Below are 23,371 nucleotides of genomic sequence, written 5' to 3'. Positions count from 1 at the left end.
CTTTGGAGAGAGTGACCATAATTCAGTTACGTTTAATTTAGCGATGGAAAGGGATAGATACATGTCACAGGTCAAGAGTTATCGATGGGGCAAGGGTAATTATAATGCGATTAGGCAAGAGTTATCGATGGTCTAGATTAGGATTCCTGATGAAGGGCTTTTGCCCGAAACATCGATTTTCCTTATCCTCGGATGCTGCCTGACCTGCTGTGGTTTTCCAGCACCACTCTAATCTAGCCTCTGGTTTCCAGCATCTGCAGTCATTGTTTTTACCTAAGAGTTATCGATGGGGCAAGGGCAATTATAACGTGATTAGGGAAGAATTAGGATGCATAGAATGGGGTAGCAAGATGCAGGGGATGCAGACAATGGAAATGTGGAGCTGGTTTAAGGAGCAGATATATTGTGTTGTCTTGATAGGTATGTCCCTGTCAGGCAGGGAGGAAGTGATAAGGTAAGGGAACCATGGTTTACAACAGAAATTGCATCTCCTGTTATGAAGAAGGAGGAGGCTTATGTGTTGATGAGGCAAGATGGTACAGATGAGGCGATGGAGAGTTACAGATCAGCTAGGAAGGATTTAAAGAGAGAGTTAAGAAGAGCAAAGAGAGGACACGAGCACTCTTTAGCAAATAGAATAAAGGAGAACCCTAAAGCTTTCTATAGGTATGTGAGGAATAAAAGGATGACTAGGGTAGGAATAGGGCCAGTCAAAGACAGAAGTGGGAAGTTGAATGTGGACATGGGATTGAGGGTGATATAGCAGTTTGGATTAGAAACTGGCTTTCTGGAAGAAGGCAGCGAGTGGTGGTTGATGGAAAATATTCAGCCTGGAGTCCGGTTACTAGTGGTGAGACACAAGGATCTGTTTTGGGACCACTGCTGTTTGTCATTTTTATAAATGACTTGGACGCAGGCATAGGTGGATGGATTAGTAAATTTGCAGATGACACAAAAGTCGGTGGAGTAGTGGGCAGTTTGGAAGAATGTTACAGGTTGCAGGGGGACTTGGATAAACTGCAGAATTGGGCTGAGAGGTGGCAAATGGAGTTCAATGCAGCTAAATGTGAGGTGATGCACTTTGGGAAGAATAACAGGAAGGCAGAGTACTGGGTCAATGGAAAGATTCTTGGTAGTGTGGATGTGCAGAGGGATCTTGGAGTCCATGTACATAGATCCCTGAAAGTTGCCACCCAGGTGGATAGTGATGTTAAGAAGGCATACGGTGCGTTAGGTTTCATTGATAGAGGGATTGAGTTCCGGAACTGCAATATCATGCTGCAACTGTACAAAACGCTGGTGTGGCCACACTTGGAATATTGTGTACAGTTCTAATCGCCATATTTCAGGAAGGATGTTGAAGCATTGAAAAAGGTGCAGAGGAGATTTACCAGGATGTTGCCTGGTCTGGAGGGAAGGTCTGATGAGAGACCTGGGTCTGTTCTCATTGGAAACAAGAAAGCTAAGGGGGAGTTGATAGAGACATACAAGATGATCAGAGGATTGGATAGGATAGACAGTGACAGACTTTTTCCTAGGATGATGATGTCAGCTTGTATAAGATGGCATAACTACAAATTGAGGGGTGATAGATTTAAGATAGATGTCAGAGGCAGGTTCTTTACGCAGAGAGTGGTAAGAGTGTGGAATGCCCTACCTGCTACTGTAGTTAACTCAGCCACATTCGGGAGATTTAAACAATCCTTAGATAAGCACATGGATAATTTTGGGATATTGAAGGGGGAACGAGCTGAGAATAGTTCACAGGTCAGTGCAACATTGAGGGCCGAAGGGCCTGTTCTGCGCTGTATTGTTCTATGTTCTATGTTCTAACCCCCTCTGTCTCCCAAATGATCCGAAGTTCATCCAGCTCCCTAACGGGGTTTTCCAGGAGCTGGAGTTGGGTGCACTTCCCGCTGATGCAGTCAGCAGGGACACTTCTGGTGAGCCTTACCTCCCACATTCAGTAGGAGGAACATTCAACTGCCCTAACCTCATTGGAGAGAAGAAGGCTAAGAGGGGATTTAATAGAGAAATACAAGATGATCAGAGGATTAGATGGGGTGGACAGTGAAAGTCTTTTTCCTAGGATGCTGATGTCAGCTTGTACAAGGGGCATAACTACAAATTGAGGGCTGATAGATTTAAGACAGATGTCAGAGGCAGGTTCTTTACTCAGAGAGGGGTAAGGCAATGGAATGTAGTTAACTCACCCACATTAGGGAGATTTAAACAATCCTTAGATAAGCACATGGATGATGATGGGATAGTGTAGGGGGACGAGCTGAGAATAGTTCACAGGTCGGTGCAACATCGAGGGTCAAAGGGCCTGTTCTGCGCTGTGTTGTTCTATATTCTATGATTGTACACTCTGGAGGCAGGAAACATGTTTCCGCTGATGGGTGAGTGCCGAACCAGAGGACACAGCTTAAAAATAAGGGGTAGACCATTTAGAACAAAGTTGAGGAGAAACTTCTTCACCCAGAGAGTGGTGGCTGTGTGGAATGCTCTGCCCCAGAGGGCAGTGGAGGCCCAGTCTCTGGATTCATTTAAGAAAGCGTTGGATAGAGCTCTCAAGGATAGTGGAATCAAGGGTTATGGAGATAAGGCAGGAACAGGATACTGACTGAGGATGATCAGCCATGATCATAATGAGTGGTGGCAATGGTTTGAAGGGCCGAATGGCCTACTTCTGTACCTATTGTCTATTGAAGGTTAGCACTGCTGCATCACAGCGCCAAGGACCCAGGTTCAATTCCAGCCTCAGGTGACTGACTGTGTGGAGTTTGCACATTCTCCCCGTGTCTGTGTGGGTTTCCTCCGGGTGCTCCGGTTTCCTCCCACAGTCCAAAGATGTGCAGGTTAGGTGACTTGGCCATGCTAAATTACCCATAGTATCAGGTGCATTAGTCAGGTGGAAATGGGTCTGGGTGGGTTACTCTTCGGAGGGTCGGTGTGGACTGGTTGGGCCAAAGGGCCTGTTTCCACACTGTAGGGAATCTAATCTAATCTTAAAAAATGCTCAGTCTCTCTCTGCCCCCACCTCTCTCTCGTCACTCCTCCTGTTATTAAAGTGATACAATACCACCATCTGGTGGCCTCCCCATGCCATTGCACAAGCAGAAGATTTGTAGTCTGTGAATGTCTTGAGTTGCACAGTTATTTCTTTCCTCAAACAATGTCTTTGGAGACACAGAACAGTTTTGTGCATTTGATGTTTCTCCAGTGATATGAGCAGAAGAAGACAAAAATGAGAGGAGGAGAGAAAGAGAGAGAGGCTGTGAGAATGGAGGGGGGGAGATATGTTGGGAGAGAAAGCAAGGAAGAGATATTCATTGTACAGAGGCCAGGTTGGTGTTGGTGACCCAGAGGTGAGAGCAAGGACAGAGTGGCTTAAACTCAACTCCTGAGTTCGGTCCCGATCCCCTCCCCTTACCTGAGGACCAGGACTTGGGGCTGAGTCTGTCTCTCTCCAAACAACAATATAGTACACTCTGCTGCTTGAAATGTTTTAATGAACATTTTCATTGTTTACAAATTGAAGTGATGGATACAGTCAGTGGAATGGTGCCTTTTCTCACTGGCCCCTGAGTTGAGGGAAACATTGTAATGTGTCCCTGTAACACTGTGGGATAAGGATGGACAAACCAACGCTACCCTCTGTTACCATAGCGACAGGCTGTTCCATCCCTGAAACACTGAACTGAAATGAGAAAATCCCGGATGGATTGACTAATGAGGGAATTTGTTTGATGGATGAATTTGGGTGAAGGGATATTGCAGCACATTCTTCAGCTGCTGTCTGAACTTAGTCTGGGTCACGGCATAAATCGCGGTGTTTGTGCAGCAACTGAGGAGCTGCAGCATGAAGCCCAATTCCCGCACAAAGGGTTTTAAATACACAGACCGATACCCAATCAACCACATCCGGTACCATGTGGAAAACAGCATTAACGTTGACCATAACAGGATGAAATTGACCGAGATCACAAACAGTAAAATGATGGATTTTTTTCGGTTTCTCATTTCAGTGTCAGACTGAGCGTCCCCATTGGTGTGAGCGCGGAGTCTCCTGCGGGCTCTGCTGGTCACTACAATGTGTCTGACGGTGAGAACATTGAGCAGCAGAATCAGGAGAAATGGGACACACGGGGTTAGAATGTGGTGGAGGAACTCGATTGTGACCCAGACGCGGGAGGAATAAACATTGGTTGTTACAGCACAAAACCAGGGGAAGTTTCCTCCCTGGTACTGTGCTTGGAGCATAAAATACCAGAAAATGTTCTTTAAACAGCTCAGCACAGTCACTGCTCCCAGAACCACAGCCGCCGTCTTCTCACTGCAATATTTACTTTTCAGCTTCTGGCAACAAATGGCCACAAACCGATCAAAGGTGAAAGTGACGGTGAACCAGACAGAGCAGTCAGTGGCTGCATAAAGCAGGACGGCGTGGATATTACACACGGGCATGTCCCACAGGAAATAAAACTGTTCCCAATAAACAATGGGAATGTGTCTCAGGATCAGGTCGAGGATAATGACCAGGAGATCCGCCGCTGCCAGGGCCCCCAGGTAACGTCTGACACATGGAGACAATCCACAATCTTTATAAAGCAGGATGTAGATGGTCACTATGTTAACTGTGAGGAAGGAAAACAAACACATTATCCATCAGCCTGGAGGCAAAGGGACCCGTTTGAACATAGAACATAGAACATAGAACATAGAACATAGAACATAGAACATAGAACATAGAAGAATACAGCGCAGTACAGGCCCTTCGGCCCTCGATTTTGCGCCGATCCAAGCCCACCTAACCTACACTAGCCCACTATCCTCCATATGCCTATCGAATGCCCGCTTAAATGCCCATAATGAGGGAGAGTCCACCACTGCTACTGGCAGGGCATTCCATGAACTCACGACTCGCTGAGTAAAGAACCTACCCCTAACATCTATCCTATACCTACCCCCCTTAATTTAAAACTATGCCCCCTTGTAATAGCTGACTCCATACGAGGAAAAAGATTCTCACTGTCGACCCTATCTAAACCCCTAATCATCTTATACACCTCTATCAAGTCACCCCTAAACCTTCTTTTCTCCAATGAAAACAACCCCAAGTGCCTCAGCCTTTCCTCATACGATCTTTCTACCATACCAGGCAACATCCTGGTAAACCTCCTCTGCACCCGTTCCAGTGCCTCCACATCCTTCCTATAGTATGGCGACCAAAACTGCACACAATACTCCAGATGTGGCCGCACCAGAGTCTTATACAACTGCAACATGACCTCAGTACTCCGGAACTCAATTCCTCTACCAATAAAAGCCAGTACGCCATATGCCTTCTTCACCGCACTATTTACCTGGGTGGCAACTTTCAAAGATTTGTGTACATGGACACCAAGATCCCTCTGCTCATCCACACTACCAAGTATCCGACCGTTAGCCCAGTACCCCATCTTGATTGGGGACCCAGTGAGATTTTCAAATGTGTCCCTGTATTCAGGGATTTATTGTAACAATTAAAGGTGAAATAACAAATAGGAAGGTCTGATTAGTTACAAAAAACGCAAGAAACCCTTCCTCCGCAAGCCTTAAGACACACTTCCACAAAAACAGATCATTTCTCGAACATTCCCACACATTCGATCTCCTGAGAGCAGACACGGATCATCTCTTTACAGTGGCACTGGTCGGTGAACCTCTGACTAGAGGGATAGCCTCAAAATGAGGAGGAAGATTTCGGACTGAATTAAGAAGGAACTTCTTCACCCAGAGGGTTGTGAATCTGTGAAGTAGTTGAGGCTTCCTCAGTAAATGTTTTTAAAGCCATGATAGATTGTTTTTGAACAGTAAAGGAATTAAGGGATATCTGTGAGAGAGCGGGTTAGTGGAGCTGGGGCCATGAGATGATCAGCCATGATCTTACTGAATGGCAGAGAATGTCATTTATAGAATGTGACAATGTCATAAAGATCCACATCACAAAGGCCCATCTGTCCATCCAATCTGGTGCAATCCATTCAAACTCACATTGGAAGTCTCTCCCCAAATTCCACTCAACTGGCCCCCTTGCACACAAAAACAATACAATTAAACCAATACCTTGATTATTTGATATAAGATTCTCTTTTACAATCATACATTATTTGGAGAACTCCAACACCTCCTTTCCTTTTTGTCTAACTCTTCCAAAAATAAAACGTTCCTGATATTCACTTCCCAATATTGGTCACCCTGTCGTCATGTCTCTCTAATCTCATTAAATCATCTCCATTTATCTTAATGTAGGCACTGAATTCCTCAACCTCTGTTGAGAGCAGAACACACATTCCGGTCGAGTGCCTCTCATTCAGCTTTTGAAGCTATTATTCTGCTCCATTGTTGTCTTTATTTCTCATTTTGACTGATCAAGGGACAGTCTGACATTGTCACCCTCACAGAATCAGACCTGATGGGTAATGTTTCATGAAGCACCATCTCCATTCCTGGTACATCATGTTGTACTGGGCAGGACAGACCCACCCGTGGTGGTGGCACCCTGATACATAGTCAGGAAAGGAGTTACTCTGCAATTCCCCAACATTGATTTCACAACCCCTGAAATCTCATGGCGACAGGAAATACTTGATGACGGACATCTGTTATCCTCCACACCACCCTCGGTGATAACTCAGTTCCCCTTGATGTTGAAAACACATTGCAGGAAGCACTGGGGGTGACAAGGACACAGACCGTCCTCTGGGTGTGGGACTTCAATGTCCATCACTAAGAGTGTGCCCACAGGCCTCCCACTGACTGAGCAGGGAGAGGCCTCACATACACAGCAGCCAGACTGGGGGAAACATTCTCACCAAACCCCTTGTCCCAGATGTATCTGTCCATAACAGTATTTATAACAGCACCCAGGACACAGTCCCAGTAAAGGAAAGTAGGACTTATTTCTAAAGGACAGACCATATTGAAACGGGTCATCCATGAGGCACTGTGGGTGATCAGCAAGCTGCAGCATCAATGGCATTCCCTAAATCATAGACTCAGAAGTGGGCTGTTCACTGATGGTCCGAAAATGGTCAGCACCAGCCACAACTAGACCTATACTGACGCAGGCTGTTCAGACCAAAATAAGTTTTGAAACATGAACAGAAAGAGGCCATTCAGCCATTCGAGCAGTGACTCAGTAATTGGAGCAGATCTTTTCATCTGTCATGTCTGTTACGCAGGAAATCCAAGGGAACATTCAGCTTTTAATCTGCTACATGGGAATAGGAGGGGGACTCATTAATAAGCCAGAAGCAGTGATAAACTTGGGATAAATGAGTCTTTATCAGTTTAACAGAAGTTAACACTGACATAATGACCAGTGATGAGTCCTCAATTATTTACAACCAATGATTTAAATAAATGGAACAAATGTACTGCAGCAAATGTGTCAATGATGCTCAGATAGGCAGGAAACTACATTATCAAGAGGAGGTAAAAAAATCTGTAAATAGATAATCAACTGTCAACAATTTAGCAGATGCAATATGACATGGATAAACTGTGGAGTTGTGAATGTTTCCGGAAGAATAAAAGGCTGTATATTACATAACTGGAGGGAGATTGCAGGACTTGGTGATCCAGTGTGGCCTGGAGGGTTCCCTCTGACCTGTTCAGACCTTGGAAGTGTTGCCTTGTCTCCCTGCTGGTTGCTGTCTGATGATTCCAGTGGCCCCATTGCTCTCAGTTCACATGAGATATTTTGATGTGGTTGACTGGTTGTGGGAGTGGTGAGTGGGAGGGTGTTTTGAACAGTCTAACAAGAAGATGGCCTTTATGCGAGATGCCATCCTTTCTTTTTACATGGAGACTTGAAGATGGTGGGAATGGCTGACTGCGACTGAATGAAGAGACTGTGGCTATTGCCAGGATAGTAGGTATTCACCAACATGCATGGACACACTGCAACATTCATGGAGTGAGAGTTTGGAGAGTCCAATCACAAGAATGAGAATATAAAATAAAGGCATTGCCAGATCAGCTGAAATGGTTAGTTATATCACATTCTCAATTCACCTCACAGAACCAACGCAGACACCGTAACCCAAGTGAGAGCATGAAGCAGTGTGTAGAGCCGGCCAGTGTACTGCTGAATACAACCCCAAAATCTGTGCAGAGTGGAATACTGTGCAGACTACTCAAGTGCATCAAACTAATAACCTGGACTAGGTATTTATCCAGCACAGGAAGCTGAGTAGATAATCCCAGTGCGTTGTTTGGTAATCCGATGTTAGGTCACTGCCCAGTGTGCTGAAACTTGCTGGAAATGACAGGATGTGCAGCTCCCATCCATTTACAGCTCCATATCTCCTTTGAGCTGTGGCAAACAGCGCTGTGGATGTGAAAATCACTGCCAGAGAAAGGTGTTGGGGGAATCAGTTTGAAAAACAAATAGAAGGTGTTTGTGATGTGGACAGAGAGGGCGAGATTGAGAGACAATGTCAGAAGGATGTCATCACATGCCTCATAAGGTTGAGATGAAGTCATTTTAACAGCATCCTGCAACACGGGCCTGTATTTCCAGGAATGGTGAGTGAATGGAGTGTTAGTGTGTGTTCAGATGATGAAGAGTTTTGGATAAGTATTTGTTCTAATTGGGAATGGGGTCTGCAAAGTCTTTGACTCATTGGATTGAATTTGCCAATGATTTGTCTCAGTGTTATTTTCACTGAGTGTGACAGAGTCTGCACAAGGCCAGGCTTTTCTGGTGAAACATTTTGGGAATTTTATTGCACTTTCTCTGACTTTTGATGTTTTTTTGAAGTACTTTTCCAAGTTAAATTGAGAATGAATTCAAAGCCCTGAAACAATCCAGAATAGCAGCATGCAGGCCAGCAGTGGGTGTATTCACCTCCTCTGGCAATATCTCAGGGACAATTTTGCAAGGAATTGGACAAAACTGCTCTGAGTTTCTAAAGCCATCCTTTGAAGAAGGAAACAACCGTGAAATGTAAGAGATTGATCATTTTGATCCTTCTCACAAAAAAAATGAGACACTGACACTGGGCTGGACAAGGTCAGAAATCACAAAGCACCAGGTTATAGTCCCACGGGTGTTTTGTTTGAAATTACAAGCTTTTGGGGTGTTGCTCCATCGTCAGGTGAAGAGGTTGTCATTTAATTTCTGACCTTGACATAAAATATCGGCTGCTTTTGCAGTGGCATGGGGTGGCCAGCAGAGGGTGCATGGCATTACTTCAGCACAAAGGGGACAGGCAGTTCGATCCCCATTTCAATGTTTCAGTCCAAAACAACAGAACTAACTGCACAGAGATACACACATTGAGAAACTAAAACACACAACATACTGACAGATAGACGCACATATTCATGGAGGCACACACAGACAGATACAGGCTCACACAGGCAAAAAACATAAACAAACATGATTTCAGACACACACACACACACAGACATGCACACACACAGACACACACACAGACACGCACACACACAGACACGCACACACATAGACACACACACAGACACGTACGCACACAGACATACACACACATACACACACACAGACAGATACAGGCTCACACAGGCAAAAAACATAAACAAACATGATTTCAGACACACACACACACAGACGCACACACATACACACACAGACACGCGCGCGCACACACACACAGACACGCACACACACAGACAAACACAGACATACACACACACATACACACACACAGACAGATACAGGCTCACACAGGCAAAAAACATAAACAAACATGATTTCAGACACACACACAGACACGCCCACACAGACAGACACACACAGACACGCACACACACAGACACATACACATACACACACACAGACACACAGACACGCACACATAGACACGCACACACACACACATACACACAGACACACATACACACACATAGACACGCATACACAGACGCGCACACACAGACATACACACACACACAGACACACAACAATAAACAGACAGAGGGACACAAAGACTCGGACAAACCCAGGTACAGAGGCAGATGCACACAACTGTAAACACATGGACACATGCAGTACACATAAACAGTCAGAACAAGTCAGGAGTGTCTTTAGGACAGAGGTTGAGAAGTTGTTGATAAGGGGATACGTGTTACTGGAGAATGATGTTGGCAATCATATCAGCCATGGTCGAACTTCAGAGCAGACTTGGTGGGTGAAATGATCCAAAATTCTGAACCACATTTCTGATGCTGTTATAGTGTTAAGGTATCTTGAAATGTCCCCCTGGAATCCAGTGTAGGGTAAGGTTGCTGAATATTTGATTGGAGAGTCAATGCTACTGAGGGTCAGGTTTGTGGGGCTGAATGGTCCAAGTCAGTTCCCAATTGAGTCCTTCTGTTTCAAAAGAGATGGTGATTTGGTGTGAGGTTAACATAAGGAGTCTCTCATTGAGATAAGGATACCCTTTGTCATTTGGGATGTGCTATCTGTGGGGTCTTTATCCCCAGGGAACAGTGAAGACTGAGTCATTGAAGATAGTCAAGGCTGAGCTTGATTGACCTTTGATGGACAGGAGAGTCAGTGATGATTTGGAACAACCAGGAAAGGAGCATTCAGCCACAGTCACATCAACCGTCAGCATTCTGAATGGTGTAGCAGGCCCAAGAGTCCAAATGGCCAGACAACTCTCCCAACCCATATGTTGTTCTCTCACTCAACTGCTCAAAGCTGCCACAGAGATAGAGGAAGATCCCATTCAGCTACTCAGGATCATTACAATAGAACTTAGAACATTACAACACAGTACAGACCCTTCGGCCCTCGATATTGCACCGACCTGTGAAACCCAATCTGAAGCCCATCTAACCTACACTATTACATTTTTGTATATATGTTTATCCAATGACCATTTAAATGCCATTAAAGTTGACGAGTCTGTTGCAGACAGTGCATTCCATGCCCCCTACTACTCTCTGAGTAAGCAATGAGACATGAGGCGACCTGGTGGCTGGCACGGTGGCACAGTGGTTAGCACTGCTGCCTCACAGCGCCAGAGACCTGGGTTCAATTTCCGCCTCAGGCAACTGTCTGTGTGGAGTTTGCACATTCTCCCCGTGTCTGCGTGGGTTTTCTCCGGGTGCTCTGGTTTCCTCCCACAGTCCAAAAATGTGCAGGTCAGGTGAATTGGCCATGCTAAATTACCCATAGTGTTGGGAGTGGGTTGCGGGTCGGTGTGCACTTGTTGGGCCGAAGGGCCTGTTTCCACACTGTAAGTAATTTTAAAAAAAAAATCATTCTACCCCTCTATAGATTTACGCAGGAATAGAATGAAGGAATTCAGCCCTTTGTGTAATTACACAGCACAGAATGAGATCATTCAACTTTTTTAGGCAGCTAAATAGGAACAAATGAGCCCTGGTTTGTAACAGGAAGTACACAGTAGATAATTGTTTATTTTCTGGCTTTAAAGTTGTAACCAGTGGAGTGCTTGTAGGATTAGTGTGTGGTTATCAATGACTGAAATCTATGTTAATGCTTTAGAAGAGGGGACTGAATTGATTGGAGCTCCTTTGGCTCATTCCCCAAGATAGTCGTTCAATAAGCTATCAGGCAGAGATAGAGAGTCTCTAATGGGATATAATCGGTGGAGGTTAGTGAGCAAACCTTCAGCAGAAACAGTATAATGTGGTTCTGGTAAATGTATGCTGTGATTGAATGACAAAGCTACAGGAAACATGGAGAGAAGGGATTTGAGGTGTCCTGACACACAGTTCACATAAAGTTAGTCTGCATCTGCAACAACTGTAAGGTCTATGGAAAGATTTCTTATTTTTTGCGATGTGCATCAGGTAAAATGATGGGAACATTTTGCTGCATCTATACACAGTATGACTGAGACCAAGCCTGATGCAAGCAGTTTTGATCACCTACATTGAAAAATTAAAGGTATAATTGTGTTTTAAGATTTTCAATGTTTGACTTTACTTGTTCCAAACATAAATGATTATGAAGGATTAACAGATTTAGCTGAAACTGAGAGAGAGAGAGTATCAGGAATATACCTCACAGATGTTTCCTCTTGCATGGGGGACTAAAACTAGGAGATTGGTTGTAATAATAAGATGTATGACATTGTCAGACTGTTCCTTGAAGAGTCAAAATGAGGAATGGGTTGGAAAATGTTCATGGAAAACCTGGCTGGGTATGAAAGAGCTTTCTGATCTCTCTTTACAGAGCTCTCCCTCTCTGCAACTTGTGTTTCATTTGTTGGTCATGTTACAGATTCAGATTTACTGTGAATACAGCCCCCATACTTCACCCAGAGATGACAAACAAAATCATCTGGTCTCTTGGACTTTAACATTCAACAACAGAATTTTCCAGAAAATAACAACTCACTAACTTTCCAAAAAATAATCTGAGAATAAAAGATGTTAGAGTGGGTCATTTGGCCCTCAATCCAGCTGTGATCTTCAATTAGACCAGTGAGCCTTACTTCAGTTGTTGGTAAAGTGTTGGAAAAGATTACAAGAGATAGGATTTATAATCATCTAGGAAAGAATACTTTGATTAAGGATAGTCAGCACGGTTTTGTGAAGGGTAGGTCGTGCCTCACAAGCCTCATTGAGTTCTTTGAGAAGGTGACCAAAGAAGTAGATGAGAGAAAACCTGTTGATGTGGTGTATATGGATTTCAGCAAGGCGTTCGATAAGGTTCCCCACAGTAGGCTATTGTACAAAATGTGGAGAATGGGATTGTGGGAGATATAGCAGTTTGGATCAGTAATTTGCTTGCTGAAAGAAGACAGAAGGTGGTGATTGATGGGAAATGTTCATCCTGGAGTCCAGTTATCAGTGGTGTACCGCAAGGGTCGGTGTTGGGTCCACTGCTATTCATCATTTTTATAAACGGACCTGGATGAGGGCGTAGAAGGGTGGGTTAGTACATTTGCAGACGACACTAAGGTCGGTGGAGTTGTGGATAGTGACGAAGGATGTTGTAGGTTACAGAGAGACATAGATAAGCTGCAGAGCTGGGCTGAGAGGTGGCAAATGGAGTTTAATGTGGACAAGTGTGAGGTGATTCACTTTGGTCGAGGTAACCGGATTGCAAAGTACTGGGCTAATGGTAAGATTCTTGGTAATGTAGATGAGCAGAGAGATCTTGGTGTCCAGGTATACAGATCCTTGAAAGTTGCCACCCAGATTGACAGGGTTGTTAAGAAGGCATACAGTGTTTTGGCCTTTATTAATAGAGGCACGAGTTCTGGAACCATGAGGTTATGCTACAGCTGTACAAAACTCTAGTGCGGCCGCATTTGGAGTATAGTGTACAGTTCTGGTCACCGCATTATCAGAAGGATGTGGAAGCTTTGGAAAGGATGCAGAGGAGATTTACTAGGATGTTGCCTGGTATGGAGGGAAGGTCTGATGAGGAAAGGCTGAGGGACTTGAGGTTGTTTTCGTTGGAGAGAAGAAGGTTGAGAGGTGACTTAATAGAGACATACAATATAATCAGAGGGTTAGATAGGGTGGACAGGGAGAGCCTTTTTCCAAGTATGGTGACAGCGAGCACGAGGGGGCATAGCTTTAAATTGAGGGGTGATAGATATAGGACAGATGTCAGAGGTAGTTTCTTTACTCATTGAGTAGTAAGGGTATGGAATGCTTTGCCTGCAACGGTAGTAGATTCATCAACTAGGCCACATTTGGAGTACTGTGTGCAGTTCTGGTCACCTCACTTTAGGAAAGATGTGGAAGCTTTGGAGAGGGTGCAGAGAAGATTTACCAGGATGTTGCCTGGAATGGGTCATACGAGGATAGGTTGAGAGTGCTAGGCCTTTTCTCGTTGGAACGGCGAAGGATGAGGGGTGACTTGATAGAGGTTTATAAGATGATCAGGAGAATAGATAGAGTAGACAGTCAAAAACTTTTTCCCCGGGTACAACAGAGTTGTGCCGCGATGTTGTGCCGAACATTTGTCCTAGCTTAAGCACCCATCCATGTACCTATCCAATTGCCGCTTAAAGGTCACCAAAGATTCTGACTCTACCACTCCCACAGGCAGCGCATTCCATGCCCCCACCACTCTCTGGGTAAAGAACCTACCCCTGACATCTCCCCTATACCTTCCACCCTTCACCTTAAATTTATGTCCCCTTGTAACACTCTGTTGTACCCGGGGTAAAAGTTTCTGACTGTCTACTCTATCAATTCCTCTGATCATCTTATAAACCTCTATCAAGTCACCCCTCATCCTTCGCCGTTCCAATGAGAAAAGGCCGAGCACTCTCAACCTATCCTCGTACGACCTATTCTCCATTCCAGGCAACATCCTGGTAAATCTTCTCTGCACCCTCTCCAAAGCTTCCACATCTTTCCTAAAGTGAGGCGACCAGAACTGCACACAGTCCTCCAAATGTGGCCTAAACAAAGTCCTGTACAGTTGCAACATCACTTCACGACTCTTGAATTCATTCCCTCTGCTAATGAACGCTAATATACCATAGGCCTTCTTACAAGCTCTATCCACCTGAGTGGCAACTTTCAAAGACCTATGAACATAGACTCCAAGATCCCTCTGTTCCTCCACCTTACTAAGAACCCTACCGTTAACCCTGTATTCCGCATTCTTATTTGTCTTTCCAAAATGGACAACCTCACACTTGGCAGGGTTGAACTCCATCTGCCACTCCTCAGCCCAGCTCTACATCATATCTAAGTCCCTCTGCAGCCGACAACAGCCCTCCTCACTATCCACAACTCCACCAATCTTCGTATCATCTGCAAATTTACTGACCCACCCTTCAACTCCCTCATCCAAGTCATTAATAAAAATTACGAACAGCAGAGGACCCAGAACTGATCCCTGCGGAACTCCACTTGTAACTGGGCTCCAGGCTGAATATTTACCATCTACCACCACTCTCTGACTTCGACCGGTTAGCCAGTTTTCTATCCAATTGGCCAAATTTCCCTCTATCCCATGCCTCCTGACTTTCCGCATAAGCCTACCATGGGGAACCTTATCAAATGCCTTACTAAAATCCATGTATACTACATCTAATGCTCTACCCTCATCCACATGCTTGGTCACCTCCTCAAAGAATTCAATCAGATTTGTAAGGCAAGACCTACCCTTCACAAATCCGTGCTGGCTGTCCCTAATCAAGCATCAAATGTGGGAGATTTAGCAGGTTGTCATCACTTTTAGGTACACAAGGTCCTGAAACTAGCAAGTTCTTCCACATTCATCACTGAAGCTTAGATCGGCTTGATAGTAAACTGAAGGATAATCCCAGGCAGAAAGTTACAGACAATTGTGCTCTGGCTGCTACTGTGGTCTATAGCACTACATTAATGTCAAGAATTCTGTTTTCAAGAAATAAATTGAGAGCTACAAATAATTGATCATAAAAGAGGAGAGAGATTCAAACACTCCCAGTATTATATGATATGATATGGATCAATACCCGTGATGCATGCCAACCAAATTTCTTAAACTGAACTAATCCCACATGCCTGCATTTGATCCATATCCCTCTAACCCATTTCTATCCATTTACCTGTCCAAACATCATTTAAATATTGCAATTGTACTCACCTCTACTACTTCCTCATGACAGCTTGTTGCATACACGCACTGATCGGTAGGTCACTTTGAAATCTTTTCCCTCTCACCATAATCCTATGGACTCGAGCTTTGAGTTCCTCTACTTTGGCGAAAATTCCTTGGCTATTCATCTTATCCATGACCCTCATGATCTTATAAACCTCAATAAAGTCAGCCATCGGCTTCCGGTGCAAGAAGGAAAAATGTCCCAACCAATCCTTATAATTCAAAACCTTCAACCTCATTCGATAGCATCATTTTCAATATTTCTGCACTATTCCCAGTTTATAACATCCTCCTCAAAGCAGGGTGACCAGAATTCTGCACAGTACTCCAAATGTCACATTACCATTGTCTTGTACAGCCGTAACATGATATCTCAATACCTGTACTCAGTGCTCTGACTGATAAAGACAAGCCAAACACCTTTTTCACTGCTCTGTCTACCTGTGACTCCACTTTGAAGGAACTACATATCTGTACTCCTGGGTGGCTCTGTATGACCACACTCCCCAGTTCCCTATGATTAACGATATAAATCCTGCTCTGCTTTGTCTCACAACATGCAGCATGTCACATTTATCTGCATTAAATTCCATTCCCATTCCTCGGCCCACTTGCTCAGTTGGTCAAGCTGTCTTTGTACTCTGAGATAACCTTCGTCGCCGTCAGCTATACCACCAATTGAGATGTCATCTGATTATCCTTGCTTTCTGTGTTCATATCCAAATCATTTGTATGAATATTGAACAACAGTGGGTCCAGAACTGGTCCCTGTGGTACACCACTAGTGACTGACCTGCACATGCAACAACAACTCTCTCCCATCACACTCTGCCTCTGACCCTCATGCCAAGTTTTTATTCAATTGATTATCTCTTCTTGATCCCATGTGATCTACCCTTACTAATTAGTCTACTATGTGGGACCTTATCTTGCTAAAGTCCTAGTAGACAACCTCCACCAATCTGCCTTCATGTATCTCTTGGTCACCTCCTCAAAAACTCAATCAGATTTGCCAAAAAACGATTTCCCACATGAAAGACATGCTGAGCATCCAAAATTAGTCCTAGCCTTTCCAAATGCATATAAATCCTGTCTCTCAGATTTCCCTCCAACAACCTACCTACCACTGACGTTACACCTATCTGTTTTTAGTTTTCTGGCTTTCTCTTGCAGCCTTTCTTAAATAATGGCATAATATTAGCTACCCTCCAGTCTTGCAGACCATCACCAGCGACTGTCGACGATAAAAATATCTCTGTTAGGGAATCCACAACTTTTTTCCCTGGCTTCCCACACTGTCCAGAGATACACTTACAGTCATAGAATCATGGTGTTGTAGAGCACAGAAACAGACCCTTCGTTCCAACCCGTCCATGCCGACCAGATATTCCAAACCAATCTAGTCCCACCTGCCAGCACCTGGCCCATATCTCTCCAAACGCTTCCTATTCATATACCCATCCAAATGCCTCTTAAATGTTGCAATTGTACCAGCCTCCACCACATCCTCTGGCAGCTCATTCCATACACTTACCACCCTCTGCATGAAAAAGTTGCTCCTTAGGTCTCTTTTATATCTTTCCCCTCTTACCCTAAACCTATGCCCTCTAGTTCTGGACTACCCCGCCCCAGGGAAAAGATGTTGCCTATTTACCCTATCCATTCCCCTCAATAATTTTGTAAACCTGTATAAGGTCACCCCTCAGCCTCCGATGCTCCAGGGAAAACAGTCCCAGCCTGTTCAGCCTCTCCCTGTAGCTCAGATCCACCAATCCTGGCAACATCCTTGTAAATCTTTTCTGAACCCTTTCAAGTTTCACAACATCTTTCCGATATGAAGGAGACCAGAATTGCACGCAATATTCCAACAGTGGCCTAACCAAAGTCCTGTACAGCCGCAACATGACCTCCCAACTCCTGTACTCAATACTCTGACCAATAAAGGAAAGCATACCAAACGCCTTCTACACTATCCTATCTACGTGCGACTCCACTTTCAAGGAGCTATGAACCTGCACTCCAAGGTCTCTTTGTTCAGCAGCACTCCCTAGGACCTTACCATTAAGTGTATAAGTCCTGCTAAGATTTGCTTTCCCAAAATGCAGCACCTCGCATTTACCTGAATTAAACTCCATCTGCCACTTCTCAGCCCATTGGCCCATCTGGTCCAGATCCTGTTGTAATCTGAGGTAACCCTCTTCGCTGTCCACTACACCTCCAATTTTGGTGTCATCTGCAAACTTACTAACTATAGCTCTTATGCTCGCATCCAAATCATTTATGTAAATGACAAAGAGTAGAGGACCCAGCACTGATCCTTGTGGCACTCCACTGGTCACAGGCCTCCAGTCTGAAAAACAACCTCCACCACCACACTCTGTCTTCTACCTTTGAGCCAGTTCTGTATCCAAATGACTAGTTCTCCCTGTATCTCATCGATAATCAAGGTGTGGTGCTGGAAGACTGGAGGTTGGACAACGTGATGCCACTGTTTAAGAAGGGTGGTAAGGACAAGCCAGGGAACTATAGACCTGTGAGCCTGACCTCGGTGATGGACAAGTTGTTGGAGGGAATCCTGAGGGACAGGATGTACATGTATTTGGGAAGGCAAGGACTGATTAGGGTTAGTCAACTTGGCTTTGTGCGTGGGAAATCATGTCTCACAAACTTGATTGAGTTTTTTGAAAAAGTAACAAAGAAGATTGATGAGGGCAGAGCTGTGGATGTGATCTATATGGACTTCAGTAAGGCGTTCGACAAGGTTCCCCATGGGAGACTGATTAGCAAGGTTAGAACCTGGTTACATGTTAATGTACATGTTTGTGGGCGGCACGGTGGCACAGTGGTTAGCACTGCTGCCTCACAGCGCCTGAGACCCGGGTTCAATTCCCGCCTCAGGCGACTGACTGTGTGGAGTTTGCACGTTCTCCCCGTGTCTGCGTGGGTTTCCTCCGGGTGCTCCGGTTTCCTCCCACAGTCCAAAAAAGATGTGCAGGGTCAGGTGAATTGGCCATGCTAAATTGCCCGTAGTGTTAGGTAAGGGGTAAATGTAGGGGTATGGGTGGGTTTCGCTTCGGCGGGTCGGTGTGGACTTGTTGGGCCGAAGGGCCTGTTTCCACACTGTAATGTAATCTAATCTAATCTAATGTAATCTAATCTAATGTATTTTAGTTCATGTACAAATGTATGTATTTATGCAGCCACACAACGGAAGTTTAGGCAAGAACTGAAGGAAATGTTGACATCTCCTTGGTCATTCATTCTCATATTATTTACTCAAAACTAAAAGTGAAATTTGACATTATCTCTTTTTCACTTATATTCCTCTGCCTCAGAAAGTTCAGATGTTAACAACTAAATCTCTTATTGTCCACATCTTTAATTACATAACCATACAGGAAGCCTAGTGGCATTGTTGCCAGACTATTATTTCAGAGTCTCTGCTAAAGTTCTGGGGACCTGATGCCATGGAAGATTGTGGAACTTGAATTCAATAAATGTGTGTGGACTCAGAATTCGAATTATGACCATTATAGATTGCCAGTTAACAAACAATCTCATGTCATTGTCTACAGTCATTTAGGGCATGCAGCTGTTATACTGATCTGGTCTGGTCTTCATTTGATTCCAGACATACAGCAATGTGGTTGGCACCAAACATCTTTCTCGGCAATTATGAATGAGTTATAAATGCTGGTTTTGCCAGTGATGCTCACATTTCATTAAAGATTGTTTTTAAAAATGGTATCTAAACACTTCAACAAAGAATAATGAAAATTGTTCAGTTCAGTCCGACATTTCATGCATAATGTTATATGACATACTTGTATCAGGATATAAGTAACCTTTATTTCAGAGTTTGGTCACCACCCAAATCATTTAGACATGCAAGTGGAAAATTCTACTCCAATAAGTTCAGGCTGTCAGCTGGTCAGATGGTAAATGGACGCACTCTATTTGATCTCTCTACCATACCTCATGATCTAGAGATCTCCAAGGAGGTACAAGCGTGACATTTACACATGAGTCAGTCCATACTTGCTATGCAGAATGAGGTCTAGGAAGGGGAGGGAGGAGTCTGAGACGGTCCAGGTAAATTTGAGGTCAGGGTGGAAGGTGTTAGTAAAGTGGATGAATAGGACCTCGACACAGTCTTGTCCCCTTAGTCCAAGAACTCCCCACCTACGTTCGGGACACCACCCACGCCCTCCACCACCTCCATGATTTTTGCTTCCCCGGCCCCCAACGCCTTATCTTCACCATGGACATCCAGTCCCTATACACCTCCATCCCCCATCACGAAGGCCTCAAAGCCCTCCGCTTCTTCCTTTCCCACCGTACCAACCAGTACCCTTCCACTGACACCCTCCTTTGACTGACTGAACTGGTCCTCACTCTGAACAACTTCTCTTTCCAATCCTTCCACTTCCTCCAAACCAAAGGAGTAGCCATGGGCACTCACATGGGCCCCAGCTATGCCTGCCTCTTCGTTGGATATGTGGAATGGTCCATCTTCCGCAGCTACACTGGCACCACCCCCCACCTTTTCCTCCGCTACATCGATGACTGTATCGGCGCTGCCTCGTGCTCCCACGAGGAGGTTGAACAGTTCATCCACTTTACTAACACCTTCCACCCCAACCTCAAATTCACCTGGACCGTCTCAGATTCCTCCCTCCCCTTCCTAGACCTCTCCATTTCTATCTCGGGCGACCGACTCAACACAGACATTTACTATAAACTGACCGACTCCCACAGCTACCTAGATTACACCTCCTCCCACCCTGCCCCCTGTAAAAATGCCATCCCATATTCCCAATTCCTTCGCCTCCACCACATCTGCTCCCAGGAGGACCAATTCCAACACTGAAAAATCCAAATGGCCTCCTTCTTCAAAGACCGCAATTTCCCCCCAGACGTGGTCGACGATGCTCTCCACCGCATCTCCTCCACTTCCCGCTCCTCCGCCCTTGAACCCACCCCTCCAATCGCCACCAGGACAGAACCCCACTGGTCCTCACCTACCACCCCACCAACCTCCAGATACATCGTATCATCCTTCGTCATTTCTGCCACCTCCAGACAGACCCCACCACCAAGGATATATTTCCCTCCCCTCCTCTATCAGCGTTCCGGAGAGACCATTCCATCCGCGACTCCCTCGTCAGGTCCACACCCCCCACCAACCCAACCTCCACTCCCGGCACCTTCCCCTGCAATCACAAGAAATGCAAAACTTGTGCCCACATCTCCCCCCTCACTTCCCTCGAAGACCCCAAGGGATCCTTCCATATCCATCACAAATTCACCTGCACCTCCACACACATCATTTGCTGCATCCGCAGCACCCGATGTGGCCTCCTCTACATTGGGAGATAGGCCGCCTACTTGTGGAACGTTTCAGAGAACACCTCTGGGACACCCGCACCAACCAACCCAACCGCCCCGTGGCTGAACACTTTAACTCCCCCTCCCACTTTGCCAAGGACATGCAGGTGCTTGGCCTCCTCCATCGCCAGACCATGGCAACACGACGCCTGGAGGAAGAGCGACTCATCTTCTGCCTAGGGACCCTCCAACCACAAGAGATGAATACAGATTTCTCCAGTTTCTTCATTTCCCCTCCCCCCTCCTTATCTCATTCCCAACCCTCGGACTCAGCACCACCTTCTTGACCTGAAATCTTCTTCCCGACCTCTCCGCCCCCACCCCCTCTCCGGCCTATCACCCTCACCTTAACCTCTTTCCACCTATTGTATTCCCAACGCCCCTCCCCCAAGTCCCTTCTCCCTACCTTTTACCTTGGCCTGCTTGGCACACTTTCCTCATTCCTGAAGAAGGGCTTAGGCCCGAAACGTCGATTCTCCAGACCCTTGGATGCTGCCTGACCTGCTGCGCTTTTCCAGCAACACATCTTTCAGCTAAAACCTCCTCTTTGTCAACCGCAATCCCATCTAATCTTGTAGCCTGTATCTCTGTATTCTCACTAACATTGCCCTTTTCCAATGTGAATCCTGATGAAAAGCATTCATTAAGGGCTTCCCCTTTGTCTTTAGATTCCACACACGATTTCCCACTACTCTCTTTGATTGGCCCTAATCTTACTCTTGTCATTCTTTTATTCCTGATATACCTATAGAAGGCCTTAGGGTTTTCCTTGATCCTATCTGCCAACAACTTCTCATGTCCCCTCCAGGCTCTTCTTAGCCCTCTCTTTAGATCTTTTCTGGCTAACTTATAACTCTCAAGCCCCTAATGGAGTGTTCACACCTCATCCTCACATACACCTTCCTCTTTCTCTTGACAAGAGCTTCAATGTCTTTTGTAAACCTTGGCTCCCTCTCTCAACAACTACCTCCCTGCCTGACAGGTATATACTTATCAAGGACCCGCAGTAGCTGTTCCTTGAATAAGGTCCACATTTCAAGTGTGTCCATCCCCCAAATATCTCAGTAAGAGGCCCAGCAATCACTTCCCTCACTTCCCACAGAGTTCTTGGGTACACCTGAAGAGGTCCTGGGGATTTATCCACCTTTATCCATTTCAAGACATCCAGCACTTCCTCCTCTTCCATGGACATTTTTCAAATGTCGCCATCTATTTCCCTACAGTCTATATCTTCCATATCCTTTTCCACAGTAAATACTGATGCAAAATACTTGTTTTGTATCCCCCCCATCTCCTGTGGCTCCACACAAAGGCCTGCAGATGCTGAAGATCAGAGCTGAAAATGTGTTGCTGGAAAAGGGCTCCTGAAGAAGGGCTTATGCCCGAAACGTCGATTCTTCTGTTCCCTGGATGCTGCCTGACCTGCTGAGCTTTTCCAGCAACACATTTTCAGCTCCACACAAAGGCTGCCTTGCTGATCTTTGAGGGGCCCTATTCACTTCTTAGTTACTTTTTTGTCCTCAATGAATTTATAATAACCCTTTGACTTGATCAGGTCCCCGGGATTAATCTAATTTTATGCATTTTAAGGCCCACTGCAGCTGCTCTCTGCAATGTGGGCTGTATTCAAAACATCATTATTTATTTTCCCAAAGTTCCCGAGCTTCCATGTTTTTATCCACAGTAAATACTGATGCTAAATATTCATCTCTGGTGCCACGCATAGATGGAATAAGGGGCCCTAATCTCTCCCTAGTTACTCTTTTGCCCGTAATATACTTTCAGAATCTCTTTGGGTTCTCCATTAACTTCTCTGCCACAGCTATCTCTTTTCCCCTTTCTGACCTCCTCATTTCCCTCTTAAGTGTATTGATGAAGGGCTTTTGCCCGAAACATCGATTTTCCTGCTCCTCGGATGCTGCCTGACCTACTGTGCTTTTCCAGCACCACTCTAATCTAGACTCTGGTTTCCAGCATCTGCAATCTTTGTTTTTACCTAGTATTCCTATACTTGCTATACTCCTCAAAGGATTGACTGATCCTGACCTATGCTTCCTTATTTTGTCCTGACCAGAGCCTCAATACCTGTATTCATCTCCAGTGTTTCTCAATCCTGTCACCTTTGCCCTTTACACTAACAGGGATGTGCTAGCCCTGAACTCTCATTATCACGCTGCAGAGATTCTCCCACTTGTCAGATCTACTTTCACCTGCAAACCACCGCCCCTAATCAGCTTTTGAAAGTTCCTGCTTAATACCATCAAAATTGGCCTTGTCGCAATTTAGAACTTTAACTTATGAATCAGACCTAAACTTTTTCAAAACTATTTTAAAACTGACAGCACTACTGTCACTGGT

The 23,371-nt window shown here is 45.1% G+C and overlaps 1 protein-coding gene across 1 annotated transcript; it reads right to left on the bottom strand.

Moving 5' to 3' along the window:
- Positions 1-3,732: 3,732 nt before the first annotated feature.
- LOC148145916 (neuropeptides capa receptor-like) lies at positions 3,733-7,726 on the bottom strand. Its single transcript, XM_087999755.1, has 3 exons — positions 7,658-7,726; positions 5,321-5,369; positions 3,733-4,646 (listed from the first exon to the last, which is right to left on the bottom strand). The coding sequence occupies exons 1-3, from the start codon at positions 7,724-7,726 to the stop codon at positions 3,733-3,735; spliced, it is 1,032 nt and encodes a 343-aa protein (XP_087855881.1).
- Between the last annotated feature and the right edge of the window lie 15,645 nt (positions 7,727-23,371).

This window comes from Chiloscyllium plagiosum, unplaced genomic scaffold, assembly GCF_037043375.1.
Source record: "Chiloscyllium plagiosum isolate Xiang-an unplaced genomic scaffold, Cpla_swu_hap1 HiC_scaffold_23, whole genome shotgun sequence".
NCBI classification, from domain to species: Eukaryota; Metazoa; Chordata; class Chondrichthyes; order Orectolobiformes; family Hemiscylliidae; genus Chiloscyllium; species Chiloscyllium plagiosum.
Note: the sequence above shows the minus strand (reverse complement) of the source record. Positions and strands in the feature narration are given on the sequence as shown.